Source organism: Denticeps clupeoides, chromosome 2 (genome assembly GCF_900700375.1).
Source record: "Denticeps clupeoides chromosome 2, fDenClu1.1, whole genome shotgun sequence".
NCBI classification, from domain to species: Eukaryota; Metazoa; Chordata; class Actinopteri; order Clupeiformes; family Denticipitidae; genus Denticeps; species Denticeps clupeoides.
Genome location: NC_041708.1, coordinates 20386602 through 20408140, shown reverse-complemented (window position 1 = coordinate 20408140; position 21539 = coordinate 20386602). Strand labels below are relative to the sequence as shown.

General features: G+C 40.5%; 1 protein-coding gene across 3 annotated transcripts; it reads right to left on the bottom strand.

The window, feature by feature from the left end:
• Positions 1 to 866: 866 nt before the first annotated feature.
• Positions 867 to 21398, bottom strand: c2h18orf63 (chromosome 2 C18orf63 homolog). Of its 3 annotated transcripts, none has more exons than XM_028966910.1 (14): positions 21199 to 21398; positions 20345 to 20482; positions 20192 to 20270; positions 19142 to 19198; positions 18833 to 18944; positions 16956 to 16997; positions 9714 to 9790; positions 8755 to 8810; positions 8565 to 8661; positions 7957 to 8042; positions 6944 to 7127; positions 3277 to 3942; positions 2706 to 2789; positions 867 to 2297 (listed from the first exon to the last, which is right to left on the bottom strand). In XM_028966910.1, exons 2-14 carry the CDS (start codon positions 20479 to 20481, stop codon positions 2175 to 2177), a joined length of 1800 nt encoding a protein of 599 aa, XP_028822743.1. In that variant the 5' UTR covers position 20482; positions 21199 to 21398; the 3' UTR covers positions 867 to 2174. The 3 variants fall into 3 exon arrangements, with proteins under 3 accessions (XP_028822743.1, XP_028822732.1, XP_028822737.1); XM_028966899.1 differs by having other exon boundaries at positions 871 to 2297; positions 8755 to 8861; XM_028966904.1 differs by lacking the exon at positions 21199 to 21398 and adding an exon at positions 20877 to 21014 and having other exon boundaries at positions 871 to 2297; positions 8755 to 8861.
• Between the last annotated feature and the right edge of the window lie 141 nt (positions 21399 to 21539).

The window sequence follows — 21539 nt, the reverse complement described above, 5'->3', positions numbered from 1 at the left end:
TTATAATTAGAAATCTAAATATTAACATTCATGCATTGATCAGGCACAGTCTACTGGATGTCAGTAGGCAAATCGCACATCACCATAAACAGGCGTGTTTGATTAATGAGATTTAATTAGGAATTCGTTCAGGACTGTTCACAAAAGAGACACTTGGACTTAGGAGCAGACGATACTGTAAGTGATACTCTGTTTCTGCTGCCTGTGGTCTAATTTAGTAGCCAGTGAAATGATGCCCTCCAGCCCCTGGCAAAAGTCACGTTTGACCATTTCATCTTTAGTGGAATCTTTGAGGGCATGGAGAAATGCAGAAGTCAATGCCCTGCCAGTCCATCCAAAATGGATGAAGCCAGAGATGATCCAAAATTTTAAAAATTATAATTAGAAGAGCTTTACAAGTGCAAGTAGGCCAGTAGCAGTTTCAGAAAGCATGACTACAAATGAGTGAAAAACTATAAATGCGGGGTGCTTTTATGGTTGCTAGGTAATTACTTTGTAGATCAGTGGATTGGATAATTCTTCTGCGCACCCTCTGCCAGTTGGTGGGTGGAACCATGACAAAACGTAATATCCTGAAACTGTGTTAAAACTAGTTATTTACAGTAAATTATTGCAAAAAAGTATAACTTGTCGTGATTGGAAAATTATATACAATTTATGCTAGTTGTTTGACAGCCCATAAATAAAAGGCCCAACCCGTGTTAAACACATGCTGGGTTTACGGCCCTGGTGAGCGTGTCAGAGGTCATGCGCTCGGCCCACAGATTAGGAACAGGTTACGTGATCAGAAGGCAGTGACGGTGCTTAGGGGGCAGAGGAGAGACACGAGCGTGATGCAGCACGCCTTGCACAGAGGAATGGGTGGCCCTGCCCTCCAGCATCTGCTGCTCCCTCACACACACACACACCCACACACACACACACACACACACACACACACACACACACACACACACACTGTGTGCCAGGAAACACAGACAAGGATTTTCAGGCAAACTGGCTGACACTGCATTTTAATTAAATATAGGATTTCTAACATTCACTGTCAGGACATTTCTTTCAGTTTAGAACAATGGATAACAGTACACTTTCAGATCAAACATATTCACTTGCTCACCAGCTGCTTCACACAGATTTATAGGCTGAAGCTGGGAAAACTGAAACCTGAATCAGGGAAGATAAACGAAACACTACAGAATGTAGAGCGGAATGAACATCTGAGCCCTGATACCGTTTACTTTTCTCCCCCTTAGAACCCTTAAAATTAAGCATTAACACTTCAGATGAACGGCAGTACTAGTCTGCTGGTAGTTGATGGGGGGAATATGTGCCAAGGTTTGCCGTCTGGGAATCTGTTAATTAGCAAATAATTACAGCAACCATGTTTCACTGTCAGAATTGTGGAGATAAAACGATAGGACACATTTCTGCTGTAATGATTAACAGTTCCCCAGTCTGAAGAACAGGAACATTACAGAGTCTGTTTTACATTAGACCACTTCTTACACAGTAAAAGAATCCAGAGTAAGGAAAAGAACACTCATGCTTGTAAGAACCCTAACTACAAACAAAGTGTTCTGCCTGTTCCTATTCTAGAATGTAAAGACCTCACTTTTTGCAGCTTTAGCTGTAGTGATCAAAGCGCCCACCACCAATTTTCATTTCAGTGGAGTGCCGAGTGCTCTGCTGCACACTCTGCGGCATCTCTGGGCTCATTAAGCCTCCACAAGGCACCTTCCACAGCGCTTGCATCATGCATTATTTTTCTGCAATGGCAGCATGGAACACCATCTCATATTCCTTCTGCAGTAGGACAGCTATGCAGGCACTGGAGGGCAAACCTGCCAGTGAAATTCCACAGACAAGCTGGGGAACTCTGCACTGCAGCTCCAGTTTTTCTCAAGATCTCAAGAAACCAGAAGGTTAACAGCCAAAGAATGAAAGCAAATGTAAGCGGCTTTATTATGCCCATTCTCGTGAACTGACAGAACTGCGATTAAAAACTAAAAAACTCAGTTTCTCTTTCCTATCCAACAACAATAAACTGCAAACAATGTGGAAAAAAACAACACTTAACTACAGTTGAATAAGTTGAAAGTTGAATAAATCAGAACCCTCTCACAAGAATATCCTTACACTCATTACTCCACACCAGGTAGTCAGGGCTCTCTTGCTCAAGCTTCATTCAGGCACCTCATGACCTTTGACATCAGTTCTTCCTTCACTTCCTTAGTACGAACAGCCACGCCACGGCTCCGGAGCCAAGCTTGCAGGGTCGTCATGTTCACTTTCCCCAGCTGAAAACACACAAATAACCAGCACCTCATCAGAGCACGATAAAGATTATTGTCCATCTTAATGGGCAATATAAGTTGTGCCAAGTGTGTAATGGATTTTCATAAGAAAAAGGCTGTGGAGAAATCCATTTGTTTTATGGACACAAGGACCACCATTATTTTGATGTACCATTGCCTCAATTCCATAATTCAAAGGCTTTTGGAACATTATCATCACTTTCAATTGATTTAAAAAAATGCATTAGGTTGAGCACTGAGGTCAGCTTTACTTGATTGAAATTCTAACTGCTTAGCAGAGAAATTGGAGAGTGTTTGATTATAATGCAAGAATAACGCTGTTTTATTTGCATCATGATTTATTCCGGGGCACATTAACACAAAGAAAATGAACTTTGGGTTTTACAATACCTGATTGCTCCTAGCGTACATCTCCACATCTATGTCTTGAATGTTGCACTTTGGCTTCTTTGGTGTGACCGCAAAATCATCTCCCTGAGTTAAAAATGAGGTAAAAAACAACAGATGCAAACATATTCTGTGTGTATAAGTAAATAATGCAGAAGTAATGCATCATTAAATTCCAATTTTAAATTAATTTTATTTTGCATATAATATTATTTCCATTTAATTTAGGGTCTGCAAAAAGTTTTAGTAATTAATAAATAGCCCAGATCATCGAACCGGCAACCTTCTGTTTACGGGGCCGCTTCCCCATAATTTGTCATAATTTTAAATCTGCATTAAGCATTAATTACAAATAATTTATTGCAACATGTGTGATTGTTTTAGGAAATTGACAGCCTTAGTTGATGCAATTCGAAATATGGTTATATAATCTTTATATCATATGAAACATTCCATTTGTGATTATCAGAAAAGTAGTTAGGTGTAGTTAAGTGATATGCTTGCCATCTTAACCATTTTATGTTGATGACTATTTAAAATGTTTAATGTTAATTTTTAATGATTCAACACTTACCCGATATGTGCCAGGGACCTCTACTGGCTCCAAGTTTTGACTATGATGGAAGAGACCCTGTGTGGTGCCATTATCAACAGCATTATTCTCTTTGGGTTTCTTAGACAGGGGCAGAGACAGCCCCTCCAAAACAGAATGAGGGAAAAGAGGAGGAATCCCCAGAGGACGAGTAGGAGGAAATGATGTGGAGGGAGGACAGGAGAAAGTGGGAGAGGGCCTCTTGCCCAGATTTTCCTCTGCCTGTAGCAGCCGTTTCTCCACCAGTATTTTAGTGATGTTGACATGTTTTGGCAAAGTCTTGTTTTTGAAGATGGGGACCAGCTTCTGACCATGTAGCCTAGCAAGATTTTGCTTATGCAAGATGATGGAAGAGGAGAGAGGAGAGGTTATAGGACAGCTGACTGAGCTGGAGGGCGAGATGAAGCTTTTCTCACTGGCACTGTGCTGGGGCATCCATAAATTTGCCTGGTTTGGGTGGGCACTGTCCTTCTCATTGGCCAAAGACTGGCTGCTGAAGCTCTGAGCTCCAGGCTGACTAAGGGAGGACTTCAGGTGTGATGCCTCCACAAAGGAAGAACTTTGTGAGAAACTAGCGCGGGGCATCTGGGTCAACACAGGTCTGCTGGAGTTTTTGGTGGTCACATTCACATATGGATCAACACAACTCTGCAATCAAGAAAATTAGAAGAGTTAACATCAACTTCCTATTGCTTTTTTTTTTCATATTGTTGTTTTAATGTAAGTTGTGCGCCTATGAGGATTACAGTGTTCTGTGTTTTTCATCTATAGCAGTCGTTAAAGCATACCGTGTATGACTGTATGTGACAAATAAAATGATAAATAAGAATGAAGATTCTGTAGTTGTTTTCCAGGCAATATTTATATGTATACAGTGGGTACAGAGAGTATACAATTTTCACACTTTGTTATATTGCAGCAATATGCTAGAATCCTTTCATTCCTTTTTTTCTCATTAATGTACCCACAGCACCCCATATTGACAGAAAAACACAGAATTGTTGATATTTTGCACATTTATTAACAAAGAAAGTTTTCAGACCCTTTGCTCAGTTTTTAGTAGAAGCACCCTTTTGAATTGTTGTGAAGCCACTCATTCATTATCTCTGTCGTGATCCGGTCCGGAAGGGGTAACTCTGGGTCCGGGACCTGGACCAGAGTTTCATGTTCGTCCTGTGTTAGAGTTTCCTGATTGTTTTCACCTGTGTTTGATTGTATAAAGCTGCTCTGTCCACCGTCGGGTCATTGTTACTGGATGTCTTCCTTTTCACCATGGATTAAACCCGCTTGTGACGTCATGTGCATGCGTCCTTCTTCATCACCATGTCCAGCCATCGTACAAGATCTACTGCCTCGCCATGTCCAGCCAGCGTGACAATTTTAGCTGTGTGCTTAGGGTCACTGAAAGGTAAACCTTCGGGCCAGTCGGAGGTCCTGAGCAGTCTGGAGAAGGTTTTTAGTCCAGGATATCCCTGTGCTTGGCCGCATTCATCTCTTCCTCGATTGCAAAGTCATCCTGACCATGCAGCTGCAAAACACCCCCACAGAATTAAGGCCAAAAAGTTCTGTCTTGGTCTCATCAGACCAGAGAATCTTATTTCTCACTATCTTGTTTTTAGCAAACTGTTAATAAATCTGCAAAAATGACAGCAATTCTGTGTTTTTATGTAAATATGGGGTGCTGTGGGTACATTAATGAGGATAATTATATAATTTTATAAGTTTTAAAGGCTTTTATTGACAATTACATCAGGTTTATGCAAATAGTCAATATTTGCAGTGTTGGACCTTTTTATTCAAGATCTCTGCAATTTGCCGGGCAGGCTGTCAGTCAACTTCTGGGTCAAATTCTGACAAATTGCAACCCATTCCTTCATAATCAGTGCTTGGAGAGGGTCAGAATTTGTGTGTTTTTGTTTGTCCAACTGCCTCTTGAGGATTAACCACAAGTTCTCAATTGGAAAATCTCAATGTTTTGTTCCCTGAGCCACTTAGTTATCATTTTGGACTTATCGCACAGTGGTCCATTTTGCTGGAAAACATTTGTTCTTCACCAAACAGACATTGTTCTTCACCAAATTGTTCTTGGATGGTTGGGAGAAGTTTCTGTCGGAGGATGTTTTGGTACCATTCTCCATTCATGGCTGTGTTCTTTGTGGCTGAGCCCACACCCCTTGGATGAAAAGCAGCCCCACACATGAATGGTCTCAGGGTGTTTTCCTGTTGGCACGAGACAGGACTGATAGTTGCGCTCACATTTTCTTCTCCAGATGCCCCAAACAGTTGGAAAGGGTCTTCATCAGAAAAAATGACCAGTCCTCAGCAGTCCAATCGTGAGTTGAGCCCACTTCCTTGGGTGAAAAGCAGCCCCACACATGAATGGTCTCAGGATGCTTGCTGCCCTTCTTGACACCAGGCCTTCATCCAAAACTCTTTGCCTCACTGCAAACTGAGATGCACTCACACCTGCCTGCTACCATTCCTAAGCAAGCTCTGCACTGGTGGCACCCCGACCCTGCAGCTAAATCGTCTTTAGGAGACGCTCCTGGCACTTGCTGGACTTTCTATGGCACCCTGAAGCCTTTTGATTTTCTGATATTTGATGATCTGATAAATGGTTGATTTAGGTGCAATCTTAGTAGCAGCAATATCCTTGCCTGTGGAGCCCTTTTTATGCAGCACAATGATTACCTTGCAGGTAACCATGGTTAACAGAGGAAGAACAATGATTTCAAGCATCCAGTCTGCTAATCAAACTCAAGAGGATCACTCTAATGATCTTTTGTGGCAGGGCTGAAATGCAGTGGAAATGGCAAAGAGGGACCTTTGCAACTAATCAGTCCTCATAACATTCTGGAGTATATGCAAATTGCCATAATAAAAAACGGAAGCAGCAAACTTTGTGAAAACCAGTATTTCTCAAAAACTGGCCACTACTGTATAATAAACAAATGTCTACTTGAATTGTACGTGAATTGTATTTTCTATTTAAATTCTAAGTGATTTGTTGACACGTACTAGAAAGTTTTAATGTAAGAACAAATTAAATGCAACTTGTCTGATTTTTGCTTGGATCTTTTTTTTTTTGTCTCTGAGGTATTCGAATCATCTTGTTATACACAAGGATTATCTGACTATAATCCAGTTATTGAGAGATTAGACACAGGGAAAAATGCAGGAAGCACCATGAGATCATTGGTCTTAATCCTTAAAAGTGGCCTGATATTTTCGCAGTGGTCATGAGAAACCATTTTTAAGAGGAATGATTATTTGGGATATTAGTATGGCCTGAATATTTTCTATTTGTGAGCAACACTGAACCAGATGTGTACAAACCTACTATCTCAATGCAGAATCCTATTTTTAAATCTCTAAATACTGTCAACATCACACAGTTACAAAAAAATATATATATATACAGTATTGTTTGTTAACACATATGCACAAGTGAATAGACAGGGAGCTGTAAAATAAGTGTACTGTGAGATAAAATTACAGTATGTGTACTAAGATTTACAAGGCAAAACTGTGTTCGGAGCTTGGCTAAATTATCTGGAAGTTGGTGGAAAAGCTATTGAATATTAATCATGATCTGCAGATCACATCTGAAAGTCATTAATTAAAAAAAACGCATCTGTGATCCATGTACCTGTGCAGCAGGTTTGTTCAGGCTGCTGTTGTGGTAAAATGGTGTGCTGGTCATGCAGACAGGAAAGCCACACACACTGTCCAACTTGTCCCTCAGGTTTGATAAAAATGAGCCCAGCACCCCCTGCAGGTTAACTCGAGGGAAACACTGCACTGGCTGGGTTCGAATGCAGATCAGGGGGTACCTCACAAACAGCAGAGTCAAGGGAAGCAGGCTGATGCATTTTTAATGTGACTAATCAATAACATTTAATAATGGGGTCTCAAAGGACACAAAGAGCGATTATAAGTGTGCCTTTATGAAAATAAATAAGATTAAGTAATGGATCACTGCTGATGTTCAACATTTCCTCCACCCAATACTGTACGTTGTGGGAAATGATCCAGCTGGAGGTAAATTTATGATTTATTCCACAAGCTGGAAGAAATTCACTATCCTTCCCCCAATGAGGTTACTGCAGCCTACACAAACACAAAGTTTCACATTACCTTAATGAGAAACACATTTTCACATGAGCAGTTTCGGCTGCTTTTAGGAAAGCATAAAGAATCTACTATTTACAAATTTACTAGTTTTATGTGAAATGGTTGCGTGGCAACACTCCTGTAGAAGCCTTGTAAATAAACTATTTAGGGTTCCTCAGGACAGCTGGAAATCCAAAAAGAAAGAAGAATTAATTGGATGAATTAATTGTCATCTGCACGGATTAATGCAAAAAAAATCTGATTTAAACAAATCGCATAATCAACTTATAATCACTAGTATAATCAGCCTCTGCTCCACCTTGTTTCTGTTGGTTCCGTATTAATGCATCACAACATGCAGAGGTCAAAGTTCAACCACGGAGCATCACTTTGGCTTTACTGGGTGCAGCGCGTGCATCCCATACAAAAAAATGGGATTCAGAGCACAGTGCCACGCTGGACATGTGCAGTCTGTGGAGGCCTTTAGAGCACCACCACCCCACCCCCCTCTTGGGTAATTCATGGTGTACTAATTTTCAACAAGGATACGTGAACAGCCTCTCACCGACCGGTCTGAAGTACACACTGCAGTAAATCTCACCTTCTTCACTGACCGTGGGAAGTTGGTACCCATACTGTCATGCACAGGGGAGTAAATGTTATTTTTTGCACACTCAAGAAATACAGACTCAGTTTCTATTGTGACATTTACCTCTAACACCTCATGCACCTCACATTTTTTGATAATTGTTTCTAACATTCCTAGGACCTGTTAATGGATCCATATATTCACGTAGTTCGGTGCATTGATTAAAGGTCAATGAACAATAAAGAATACAGATTCTTCATTAATGACAATGAAATGTTAAGCATGTTATTTCTGTTTTGTGTACAATTTCTTGTCTACTCTCTCAATGACAGGTCTCTGTACGTAAACAAATATGACAACAACCTGAATCTGAAGTGCTATGGATGTTGTGAAATGGCCTGATTTGTACTGATGTAATGACACTGCCCATTAGGGTTTGTACTAGGTGACAGTTCACATCTGCTCATGCAGAGGCATTTTTACCACACCACATACATCCTCTTCACATCCATAATTGTCATACAAACAAAGGGAAGAAGGCAAATGCAAGAGAAATTTAGAACCTTACCAGGCTCAGCCAGTGTTTCTTCAGTTCTGTATAGGACCGGAATGGGCACTCGGGGGGCAGTCTGTGGCTGATGTGGACAATCTGACCTTTTTTCATGCTGGAGAAGCAGGCCATATTTTTCAATGTATACCACATATTTCTCAACAGTATTGTGAACACTGCAATCTTTACTGTTCACATAAGAGCTCACCTGGGAAGGACGAAGCACCAGTTACCAGGCATGGAGGTTTCGATCACAGCGTGTTCCTTAGTCAGGAAGTTATTCACAGTGGGGTAGGGAATTTCAAAATCTGCCAGCTAAAATCAAAACTTTGCTGGTTTAAGACACACCTTAAACAGTCATTCTAAACAGTTTTGTACTTTCTCTCTCTCTTTTATTTCTGTACACACAGAGTATGCAAGTGTGCTGCCCTTTGCACACAACTACATCATACTTAAATGTAAATATAATTTTAAATTCCAGTCATGACAGTCATATACACAATTGTGTCTTTGTACCCAGATGACTAGGGTACAAAAAAGGACCTGTGAGAATAAGTACATTATTTTTCTTCATGAGGGGTACTGCCCCAGAAACAAGCATTTGTACCCAGTGTACAAATTCCATTTCTCTATGTGTACTATAGGTATGGTATTTTCATGATAAAAAAAAATTGAAAATTACTCAATTAAGTGGCAGGTGAACATAAATGTACTATTTATTAAAAATATGTATGATTTGTCAAATAATACTAATACTGATAATAACTGTCTTAATAAGAATAAGATGTAATTAGCATAATTAAGTTAATAGCTCATTATTAAAATGCATTTTTAATGGTACTGTTATTCAGTTATTGAAGCAAAATGGGCCTATACACAGTTACATTATGGACACTAGCACAAGTTAAATGCATAATATGTGAACTTTTTTGCACTAATTTAAACATATCCAACTAATATCCTGTACATTAATTGTTTTAAAGCACATACTGATTAAATTGTTCTGGTGATTTCAGTTCATTTAATTTGAGAGGACTCCCCCAGAATTGCTAGGCTGGTATTTCCTAGATAACATTTTCCAAGAAGAGCCAAGTTTTAAACTATTAAATTCCTGGCCTGCAGGCATGTTCAGTTAGCTTCAGGGTCTCTCTGATGGAGGGGGCTCACCGTAGCTGGAGGAAGTCTGACTGTGTTGGCTTCCAAACTGACACACAGCTGACTCTCAGCAACACTGAGCTCCATCACTGCCAATAAAAAATTCCAATCAAAAGACCGGACTGGATCAGACACACACACATACACACAAATGACTTTAACAGGACTCTGACATGTGCCAATCACTCAGATGTTGTATGATATTCTGAAACTTTTAAAATATATATTGCTCCTCCTCCTTTCCAGCACCATGGAAAACTGACATATTGATATTAATTGTTAAAAACTACAGTATCTCAGTGTACCGCTTGTATAACAGTGTAAATCTGCTGTCCCCTCAAGATAACTAAACACACAGCCCCTAATGGATAAACCGCTGGCAACACACCTAAGTGAAAATTTGCCTAATTAGACATTTTCCCTCTCTTGTGTCACAAGGTTTACACTAATGGGGAGCAGGTATCATGCCACGCGGTGGAAGGATGGAGGAGGGGAAAAGAGCAAGTATTTCCTGTTCAAACAGAAAAACAGACAAGATGACCAAACCTAAACAAACAAGAAACTTAAAACACAGTAGCAAGTGACTCGGGCGTCATATATGTGAAACTTAAACTTCAACCATTTAACATTATTCAGTTCCTCCAGAAAGACCCAGGCGCAGGTGCTTTCAACAAAAAACATTTTTTTTAAACTAGACGAACTCAACTGAGTGGCCACACTGCAGGAATATGAAAGAAAGCCTGCAGTCACACCTCCACACTGACAATGCTTTAAAACCACTGCCGTGGGCTGCTCGGGGTCTGCCCTGCGGCCACACCAGCCCATCGACCACACACACATTACAGGTACTCATGGCGAAGGTCCTCATATAAAGAAGGAAATCGCAAAGGGGCGGGGTCTGCACTGGGGAAGGGTCGCTGAACGTCAGGGAAGGTTGTTACATTTGCGATGTTGCAATCTCAGCAAATTCAGCCAATTTACTCAAATTATTTGTGTTTTGCCCTTTTGTCGAAATTTTGACCTATCACAGCAGATTTGTGTACATTTTGTGTCACTCAAACTTTATTTTACTTCCTGAAATTTATTTCCTTTCTGAATTTACTTTCCAATGTTATTGTCCAATGTCAGGGCTGGTAACTCGTCACAAAAAAAAAAAAAACTAAAAAACAAACCACCCATGTCCGCTTCTCAGGAACTATTTATTCTAGACGCCAACGTCACTCTCACACTTCCATTACAGTATTTTGTACGGCATGCAACGTTGCGGTGGAATACAAACAAAAGTCGTCAGTTGAAAACCAATTTTCTTATGCAAAGCATTCACAGAGAGTTGCTGACATGAGCGACTGGGCCGTAGGGCAGTATTCAAACATTATAACAACCCCACACTCACCTCCAAGTCGACCATCGCCTTAATAAAGAAACTGAAGGTAAAGGCGCTGGACTGGCCAAGCATGTCTCCATGCCTAAACCCTTTGGAGCATCTGTAGGTCATCCTCATACACAAGTTGGAGAAAGTCAAAGTCTCGTACATCTACCAGCTCAATGGTGTCACCATGGAGGAGGAAGAGGATTCCAGTGGCAACCTGTGAAGCACTAGTGAACTACATCTACAAGAGAGTAAAGGTACTGCTGGAAAATAACGGTGATGCCAGTGCTATAGACTTTAAAGGCTGTGTGTTTAATTATTTTAGAAGACAGCAAATTTACACTGTTATAGAAGCTATACACTGTTGTTTTACATTGTATGAGTGTCACATCTTCAGAGTTGTCCCAAAGAAAGATACAATAAAATATTTACAAAAATGTGAGGGTGTATTCCTTTTTTGGCATACTGTAATTTGGTAGCAAATGCAGTGAATGTTGATTAACCTGACATGTTTATAGCCAAGACTACAGACCTGCCCATAATGATCAGATCAGACCCTTGAGGAAATCTTAATGAGGTTTACATGTGTGCTCAGTACAGCAAATGTCAAAGTGCTTCATCTTATGGACTCAATCTTAAATCTCAAATCTCTCAAAAGGCTGTGCATCATAACACAGTTTGAAATCTCTTTTGGCTTCATAGAAATGAACACAGACTAAAATTAGATTTTATATAGGTACCATTTAAAGCTGCTTTATTCTCATTGCCTGACTTACATTTAAATGCCTCAAGCACACAAAATCATTTTAGAAGTGATTGCTAATAGATTGTTCAATGATTTCTTTAAATGTAACATCAGCAAACTGTGTGTTAAATACAGATATTGATATTAACTTTCATGAACTTGCATTTCATGTGTAGTCACTACAATTTATTACTTAAATTTAGTAATAAATTAGTGCTTTTTTTGTTGATCAGAATTCTTCTTTCTGGAATATTGCAAGGACCAATTTGTCAGATATTGTGTGTAATATTGGCTGTGTGTGTCGACATATATTTCTTCTGTGTGTATTTATCTATATCTCTTTTGGAAAACCCAGAAAATCCCGGAAAACTTGAAAAAATGCAAAAAAGAACATGTGTTACATTCAAGGCCTTCACGCAAAGACCACAAAACCGCACAACCAGCCACCAGGCAGGATGCCTGCTGAATCAGCCACATTATTAAGACCGCCTGCTCTTTCGGCCACTTTATTAGGCACACCCAGACTTTTGGCCACATTATTAGGAGCGACCGATCCTTCGTCCGCTTTATTAGGAACACCCGATCCTTCGACCTGATCCTGTGACGACTTTATTAGGAATGCCCAGTATTTCGGCCACTTTATAAGGAATGCCTGCTCCATCAGCCACATCATTAAGACCACATGCTAACATGCAAATTTTTCAAAATTCTCAAAATGTCACCAAATTTAATGTGTGGGTTGGTAATAGCCTATTGGATATGAATTTCACGTGACGCATCTTGGCCAGGCCCTGTCAACATTTTTGACATTATTGTGCTAGCATTAGCATACTAACATGTTTTTTTACATGTTCCAAACATCACTTAAAGTCATGTGACCGCCTGTTCCATCGACTACTGTAGTTATACCATCTGCTTCACAGCTGACACCAGCTTTGGAGGCCACGCCTGCTGCTGCGACCAATGCCCCGACAGGCCCATCAAAATTTCCATGGAATTTTGGTTTCGAGTTTATTTATTTTTATTTCAGTCACTTTTTCGGCACTTAATGCCGATCATACCGAAGCACGCACGCCGGCAAGCTATACATCAATAATTTGTACTTTATTGTGTGAGGTGTGAGCATGTTCTATTCTTGACAAGTTAGGCCTTATCAGGGCTCTTAGTTTTGTTACTCAAAATCTATGGAAACTGCTGGTGTCTTCCTCTTGTAAGTCGCTTTGGATAAAAGCGTCTGCCAAGTACAGTAAAGTAAGTAAAGTCAAGTAAAGAGGTGTGCTATTACTTTTATAAGCAATCAGAGTGGGTGTGGCTGAGCTATTAACGCTCAAACAGAGTCAATTCCCCATTGGAATGCATTGAATGCTAGTTTTAGCATTGGTAGCATTTTTTAAATGGGGTCCCTTACAAGTGGTACTGCTACAGTGTCACTGTCAACAATGACATTGTCATTGACTATATCCCCAGTCGACATCAGCAGCTCCACATCCCCACTGTAAACAGTGTGAGTGAGTTGCTGCCTTCCTCTCCTGAGGCGTCGGATGGTTTGCCAGAATCGGTAGTCTTTCTCCATGGCCTCACCAAACTTCTCCCACACCCAAGATTTTGCCTTGGCGACTGCCACCGCCACGTCTGGCACCGGCCACCTAGCAACAGCCGCCTAAACAATTGCAGAGTGGAACAAGGTCCATTCAGACTCAATATCCCCCACTGCTCTCGGGACGCGGTCAAAGCTCTGCTGGAGGTGGGAATTGAAGACCATCTTGACAGGATCTTCTGCCAGGCGTTCCCAGCAGACACTCACTATACGTTTGGGTATGCCAGGTCTACGTGGCATATTCCCCTGCCATCTGATCCAACTCACCACCAGGCGGTGATCAGTTGACAGCGCTGCTCCTCTCTTCACACGACTGTCCAAAACATTTTTACATTTACATTTAAGGCATTTGGCAGACGCCCTAATCCAGAGTGACTTACCATGTCTTTCCATGTGCTTCCATGTGCTTTCAAGTTACCATCAATGAAGTGATCAGTACTGGTTCAGTATGACCTCCAACGATGAATAGAATCTTTTTATTCACTCTGTTGTAGATTCTATAAATAAGTTAGACAATAAGAAGGTTACAAGTTAATCTAAATATTCTCTAAATGGGAAGGTCTTGAGCTGCCGTTTGAAAATATTCAGTGACTGAGCTGTTCTGACCTCAAGGGGAAGTTCATTCCACCACCAAGGGGCCAAGACTGAGAAGAGTCTAGATGAATGTCTTCCTTTTACCTTTAGCGATGGGGGGACCAGGCGAGCAGTACTGGAGGCTCGGAGTTTACGAGGTGTAGTGTGACGTGTTATAAGGGCTGTGGCCTGTGTTGACAAATAAGTACGGATTCGTCTGATATTGTAGAGAAGGAATCTACATGAGCGGGAAAGATTGCTGATGTGAGTTGAGAAAGAGAGTTGGTTGTCTATTGTTACTCCAAGGTTGCGGGCTGTTGTAGAAGGAGAGAGCTGTGAGTTTTCCAGGTAAATAACAAGATCCTGATGTGGTGAAGAATCTGCTGGAATGAATATTAGTTCAGTTTTGGTGGGATTTAGTTTGAGGTGATTCAATGTGAGATGTCGGTTAGACATGCATAGATTTTGGAAGCAGCATGTAGATCAGAGTGAGGAAAAGAGTAGATGAGTTGTGTCGTCGGCATAGCAGTGGTAGGATAATTCATGTGAGGAAATGATCTCACCAAGTGATATCTTGTAGAGGGAGAAAAGGAGAAGACCTAGCACTGAGCCTTGAGAGTCTACGTGAGGCAGAGGTGGATCCTTTCCAAGTCACTTGGTAAGATTGCTCATCAAGGTAGGAAGCAAACCACTGCCATGCCGAGCCCTGAATTCCAAGCCTCTTCAGGATAGGCAAAAGAGTCATATGGACGGAGATCAGATGATATGACTACAAAGTCAATCACCAACATGCGACCTAGGCTGCCGATGGGCATCCTTATGTTCAAACATGGTGTTCGTTATGGCCAAACTGCGGCTTGCACAGAAGTCCAATAACAAAACACCACTCGAGTTCAGATCTGGCGGGCCGTTCCTCCCAATCACGCACCTCTAGGTCATGCTGTCATTGCCCACGTAAGCATTGAAGTCCCCCAGCAGGACAATGGAGTCCCCAGTCGAAGCTCTATCTAGCACTCCTCCCAGGGACACCAAAAAGGGTGGGTGTGCTCTGAGCTGCTATTTGGCAGATAAGCGCAAACAACATCAGGACCCGTTCCCCGATCCGAAGGCGCAGGGAAGCTACTGTCTCGTCCACCAGGGTAAACCCCAATGCACAGGCTGAGAGTCTTGTGTTTAACAAAAAGCCAACCCCATCCCTCCGCCTCTCATGGTGCAACTCCAACAAAGGAGAGTGTCCAACCTCTCTCAAGGACTTGGGTTCCAGAGCCATGTGCCTTGCTCTTTGTTCTTTCTGCCATTAAAGGTCTTCTGAACCGTTCTTTGTCTCACCCTTTACCAAGGACCAATTTGTCATGGGGGACCCTACAAGGGGCACCAAGTGCCCCCAGACAACACAGCTCCTAGGATCTTTAGGCCTCTCAAACTCCTCCACCACGATAAATTGACGGTTCGAGGAGGAGTCGTCATTACCTCCATGAGTCGGGCGTGGGTTATTTGCATCTGTAATGTCTTTATTTATATTGATGAATTAAGCCATTTCCTTAACATCTCTTGTAACACCAAACTGTTTACGAATAAGATATTCAACTTCTTTTGGCTTTTTTCCCTATTATTCATACACAATGTTTTGAGATCTCATTATGCACATCCACAGTTTGTTCACAGACAACAAGTCCACATTCAGTGCAAATTATGTCACCAGCATGAATGTCTTCATTCAGGTAGGAGTTTGGATGATACCGTAAGATACAGTATTTTCATAAACTTTATATAACCTTGTAAAGTTTATTGATTCTTTAAATAACCTAATAAACTGCAAACAGCTCCAGAAGTCCATTACTGTGGACTTGTGTGTGAAGCCCATGTGCAGGGAAAAAGGTAGGTAAGTCTCTATTTGACACCCTAGTAGTATTGGGTGGGAGCCAACCCATGAACGTTTTGGTGGCTCAGATAGTCAGCTAGGGTGTGAAGAACAGTTAGATTAGGGGTTTTGTAGAGCTAGACGTTATTGTTCCTTTCTTTGTTTTAGTGACATCCACGTTCCCCACCACGGTGGTTTCACATATTGTCATGGCCAATGCGCCTCCAACCCTCCAGAGGGCGCCGGACCAGCCTGGGAGACAATGACCCGGAAGAGGAAATGGAAGCGGGCGGCGGCGAGTATAAAAGTGAGATAACCCCGAGGAGACATGCCTGCTCTTTGAATGAGATTGCTCACCAGAGCCGCTAGCTCCCTCACTCACACCCAAGCTACTTTGATCCAGGAAATACGACCTTCGCCTGCCCACGACTTCGAGAATTGCCTGACCCCCTTGAAACCACGAAATAACCCTGACTGGAGCTTCCTGGCCATGACCTCTGCCTGCCCCTGACCTTGAGCCTGCCCGAACTCACTCCCCGCTGCGCTGCAGCGTGTCCACTGCTTCCTCCCCATCCTCATTCCCCGCCAGTCTCTCCCTCAACGACCAAACGCCTCTGGTCCTCCTCCCCAGCTCGTCCAGTGTCCTCTCCCGGTACGACGGCTTGTCCCCCCGCCCATAGTATGTCTGCACCTATTGTGACACCTATGTATATATTGTAAATATTGTAAATAAACCTTTGTCAAACTTTTTTGCATGATTTGGCTTTCCTAGGCTACTCGCAGCACCCACATCACTACCAGCCTTGATAAACCTAGACCAGGGCATCGTTTGTAACTATACAACTCATTAATAATACAGCAGGTCATAAAAAGCTCAACACATGATTACTGTAACTTTTGATCTTTCTGAACCTTGTGCTAGAAAGAAATTTAGTGTGTGTCAAAGGGCAATGTGTTATCGCTTAAACAATCATGGCACGCCCTTTAATCTGTAAAAGTCATGTCAGTCAGTTAAATGCTCAAAGTGGGTAGGAATGACAATAAAAAGAGTGTGAATGAATGTGAATGCTGTTATTAACTGATTCTAGATATTCACTTCTGAAACTTACCAATGGCATTTAGCTTCCCAGACACAGAGAGAAAATCCTTTCCTACAAAAGAAAAGAAAAAAAATTCTAAAAACATGCTCAATGTAATAAGAGAAAATAACGATATGCGGCAGTTTTAAAGAATATAAGTATAGTATTAGTTCAATGTAATCTTGAAATAACTCTAACAAAGTAATAAATAACTATTGCAGGTATAGTAAAATAACATTAATTAGTTTAGGTGGTTAAGAAGTGTCAATAGAAAGAGAGTTAGATACCATGTTCTGTGTGTATTAATCCTATATCCTAAAGTTGTGTAGTCACTTTGTATGGAGTTTGTTAGCCTCTATGGAGTTTCATTTTTTGTGTAAAAATAGAATTTTTTAAAAACATGATCTACTAGAAGTGTGTGTTAACACCAATTTCTCATTGCAGGTCTTAATAACCCAGTCTTTGGGAGCTACGTATCAACAAAGGCCACAGTGCAACAAGTCAGTGTCTTACTGCCAGTGGTCAAAGTACCCATGGACAAAGTCAACCTCCTGATAAAATTAATAATTTGTTGAACATATTGAAACTGTTACCTAAAAGAAAAAAATGCTAATCTATTAAGATGAAGCAAACCAGAAATCAGACCAAAAAATTGCATGCTATTTTAGATGAAGCATTGCCCAAAACAGTTAAATCAGGCCAGACCTGTAAAACAACCTTCAGATGAAGGCCACAGCAACTGTCCCCAGCACAGTTAATGCTTGAAGGCCACAAGTCCAAAACAGACCAACCTTTTTAATGTTTAAAATGTTAACACCATCATTTCAACATGGAGAGGGTCCAAAGAGCACAAATATTAGACAAAAAATCACCCTACAGGTAGGTGTGAGATGTGTTATGGTTAAGTGGATTGGTGGCAGCACGATATGACAGCCAGGCACATTAATATATTATCTTACAGGGCTGGTGTTCAGTTTGGTTTATTTGTCTGCCATACAACATCAGCTCAGGACAAAAGGACATGTTCAAAACCAGTCACTTCCAACCCAGTTCTCACGTGCCTCATCCAGTCTAGATATTTATGTTACACCTATTGGCTTAGGTGTAGTAGTGATGGAATGAAAATATTTAGCTAGGCAGACACAGAACTTAGGGCAGGATTCAAATGTATTTTGCTGACTATTCATGAAATAAATCTCCCTTTGGGTTTAAGTCAGTATTTACAGTACCCTGTTGATCGCAAACTCTGAGCCAAAAAAGATAAAAAGGCAAAGACAAACTGCAAAATCCGCAGGGTCATTTGTAAGTAGTTTACAACCTCATCCTTAAAGCAGTCTTTGAGATTCAAAAGCAAATTTCATATTTGCTAAATAGTCAAATTAGAAGTCTTTTACATATTAAAAAACACATTTACTTCCAGAGACAGAATGAAAATAGTCATAGAACTATAGATTTTTGGAACAATGATCGCAAATGAAAGCAGTTCACGGCAATCTTATAATAGTGTTTCAGTGTTACTCACCACTTAGTAGTGTTGCGACTTCTTTATTTCTTCTAAATGTCACTTCTAAAATTACTTTTATGAGTTCTTAAGGTTCTACCATCATTTTTGAATAGATATGGTAGTAAAAAAGATTTGTGTAAAATTAAATTATGATACTAATGATCATGATAATTAACTTATAGCAACAACCATGGTGATCACCCCAGAATATTACTACTAGATGGGTGAAAATATATTTAATAATATATAAATGTTACACAATGATATCATTAGTATAATATTGGGCCATTTTTTTCAATATTTTTACAATTTAGTGCCCTGCCACATTCCCTGTCAAACCAAGTGCCACAGAGTGAAAGAGGCAACCAATGAGCAGTAAGTGCTAAATGCATGTCCACTGTACCTGCAATAAGGAACCGGCCAGCTTTGTTCCAGTCAGGGGCCAGTCGAACTGTGAGTGAGTACGACAGGCAGGTCTGAAGAGTGCCTGGCAAGACTGTTTGAGGAGAACCCATCTAATCTCAAGAACATCAACAATTAAAAAAATTAATTCACAGAAAATCTGAAAGCGAAATGCTTTATTCACACAAAATGAAAAGAAAACAAAGTATATGCATGAAAAAGCAGGGATATAATGTATAACATAATAATATGTACACAAAAAAACTCTCAGTGCCATGATAACACCACCATGGTCAAGGCGACCTCTGACCTGCACACTGTGGCTCTGAGCATAGGCCTGGATGATTCCCCTCTTGTAAAAGGTTATCTAAGAGACAATTTACACACAATAAATTTAATATATATTTTTATGGGTATATGAAGCTGCATTTGAGATCATTGTCAGCTACACAAAAACAAATAACGTTGAGTTCTTCAGCTGCTATTTCAGCTCTGAGTAACAGGCACAAAGCAATAGACTATTACACAATCGTGACATGGTTAATAATTGAGCAACTCAACCCCTTCCGCTTCAACTTGAGTTACTGCAACATTCTGGGTGCGGCACATATAAAGAGCACAGCAGTTAACACCTCCTGTTCCTTTCTTTCCTTTCCTCCGTTCATATCTCACTCAGGGAAGGAGGTGGTGGAATGTCTGAAATGCACCTTAACCATCTCGCTTGGAATCGTGCACATTCACACGGAAACGCACACACACACACACACACTTATATGCTTGCACGCAGCACACTTTACCTTGCGTGCCGATTGGCATGATTTCATATGAAACATTCCACAAATGCTAGGTGACGGGCACGCAAGTCTGTGGAAATTATTGTCCTTGCATGAACCACAAAAAAAAGCTCCCATAAAAAATAAAAATAAAATATTCTGCCGCTGTGGTGAACCCATAAAAAAAACTAATAAAGCTTATTCAACTAGACCAAAGCATAAGAAGACACTCCAGATAATTATACTTAAGACCCTATTTTAAGATTATAACTATTCCAAATTTCCTTCTTCTTGTCTCAGCAAAGTAAGAGCGTATATGAATATATTTATATGCGTTTTTGCAGCTCATCACCTAACTTCCACCCCATAATATTTTAATTTACACAATGTAATTTATACATCTAATTTATACATAGGTGGTTTTGTTAATTAAGCAAAGCATGTAATTAGCATGGACACGGCCGCAGATCTGCATCAGAGGGAATATTTAACCAAACCACCTCCACCCTTTTAAACTGCACGGTCAATATTTGGACGGTTGGGAACTGAATGCCTAAAGGTAAAGCAGATTACAGGTTAACACTTACCCCCATTACTACAACGATCTCCTGAAAAGAGCCCAGTGCAGGAGATGCTATGATGTCAGCATGCATCAGAACAAGTTCCCTGAAAGAGGAACATCTTTCAGCATCGGCGCTGCTGACCGCAGCTGACTGAAATATCATCTTAAAATGCCTGACCGGCACATCTTCACTTGATGGTTTCTTTGGGCGCCTTCATCGCCGTCTTCATTCGGTAGAGACAGGTAGACACAGCACAGCTTCCTCAGATCAGGCAGAGCGATGAAGTAAAGCGATTGTGCGCAGCCGCTGCCCATGCTTCAGAAAAAGCAACAACACTCTCAAATAAACAAGTATGTTGTGTACAGCGTGTCGACAGTTGTGACATTTTATCTTTTTTAATGTACTACAGTACAGTGCCCTGGCTGTAAAGCACTGTATTTGTCTTGGGTTTAAAGTCTTTTTCATAAAAGATCATGTATAGCAAATGACAGAATTTAAAAAAACCTTCAGATTCGTCAACTTATCTAGTGAGTCAATGTGCATTTAAGTATTTTCATCATTAGCAGATATGCTACGTGCATTTCATATTGTTTTAAGTTTAAGCTGCAGTTAACAGGAATATAACATTTCTGAAGTTATATACAATATATTATAACACATAGAGAATATGTGTGTGTGTGTATATATATATATAATTAAAAAAACTTACATAATTAAGACATGAAATTGCTGTTCATCATAAGATAGTCATCCTCCTACTTAATTTCGATGCCCAACAAATAAGTTAAATTGATAATGTATAAAGTAGAATATGTTTTATACTGTTTTTAAAAACTAGCTAATTTTTTTCAGGTTTGGGTTAGCTGACCAGCTAATCAGCTACTCATTTAAATAAATCATCAATAGGAACCATGTATTGTAGAACCCTGACACTTCGCCTATTTTTACTGACCTGACTAAGTTAAGTAAAAGTTAAATAACTAAGATATTTTAAGTTATATATTAATATCCAGGTTAAGACGTCGACTTACTTTGGACTTATCTTCTGAGTCGTACCACGTTTCTAACTAGCGCACTTCTGATTCACTCACACAGATAAACATTCGCAGCTAATTAGGAAATATAAGACTAGTTGTCTGGCGAGACAATAAGATATTGGGCAAGAATCAGGATAATTTTGACAAGAGAGAGCTACGTGAGAACTGCGTCGTTCGAGGAACTTCCATGAACTTTGTCCCCAACTCTTAAAAAAAAAGAAGCCTTACGTGCCATAGAACCCGACTGACAGATTTTCAACCAATCCGAAGCACGACGACGGCGACGTCAAGATCAAATTGACCAATTGCAGGCTTTAAAAGCAGAATGTGGGCGG

Coding starts and splice junctions, on each gene's coding strand:
- c2h18orf63 (XM_028966899.1), bottom strand. CDS start 20,481: ATGGGCAGCGGCTGCGCACAATCGCTTTACTTCATCGCTCTGCCTGAT. Junction 16,998..18,832: donor TGGCCGGTTCCTTATTGCAG/GTACAGTGGACA, acceptor TTTCTTTTGTAG/GAAAGGATTTTCTCTCTGTG. Junction 8,662..8,754: donor TGGTGCTTCGTCCTTCCCAG/GTGAGCTCTTAT, acceptor CTGCTTCTCCAG/CATGAAAAAAGGTCAGATTG.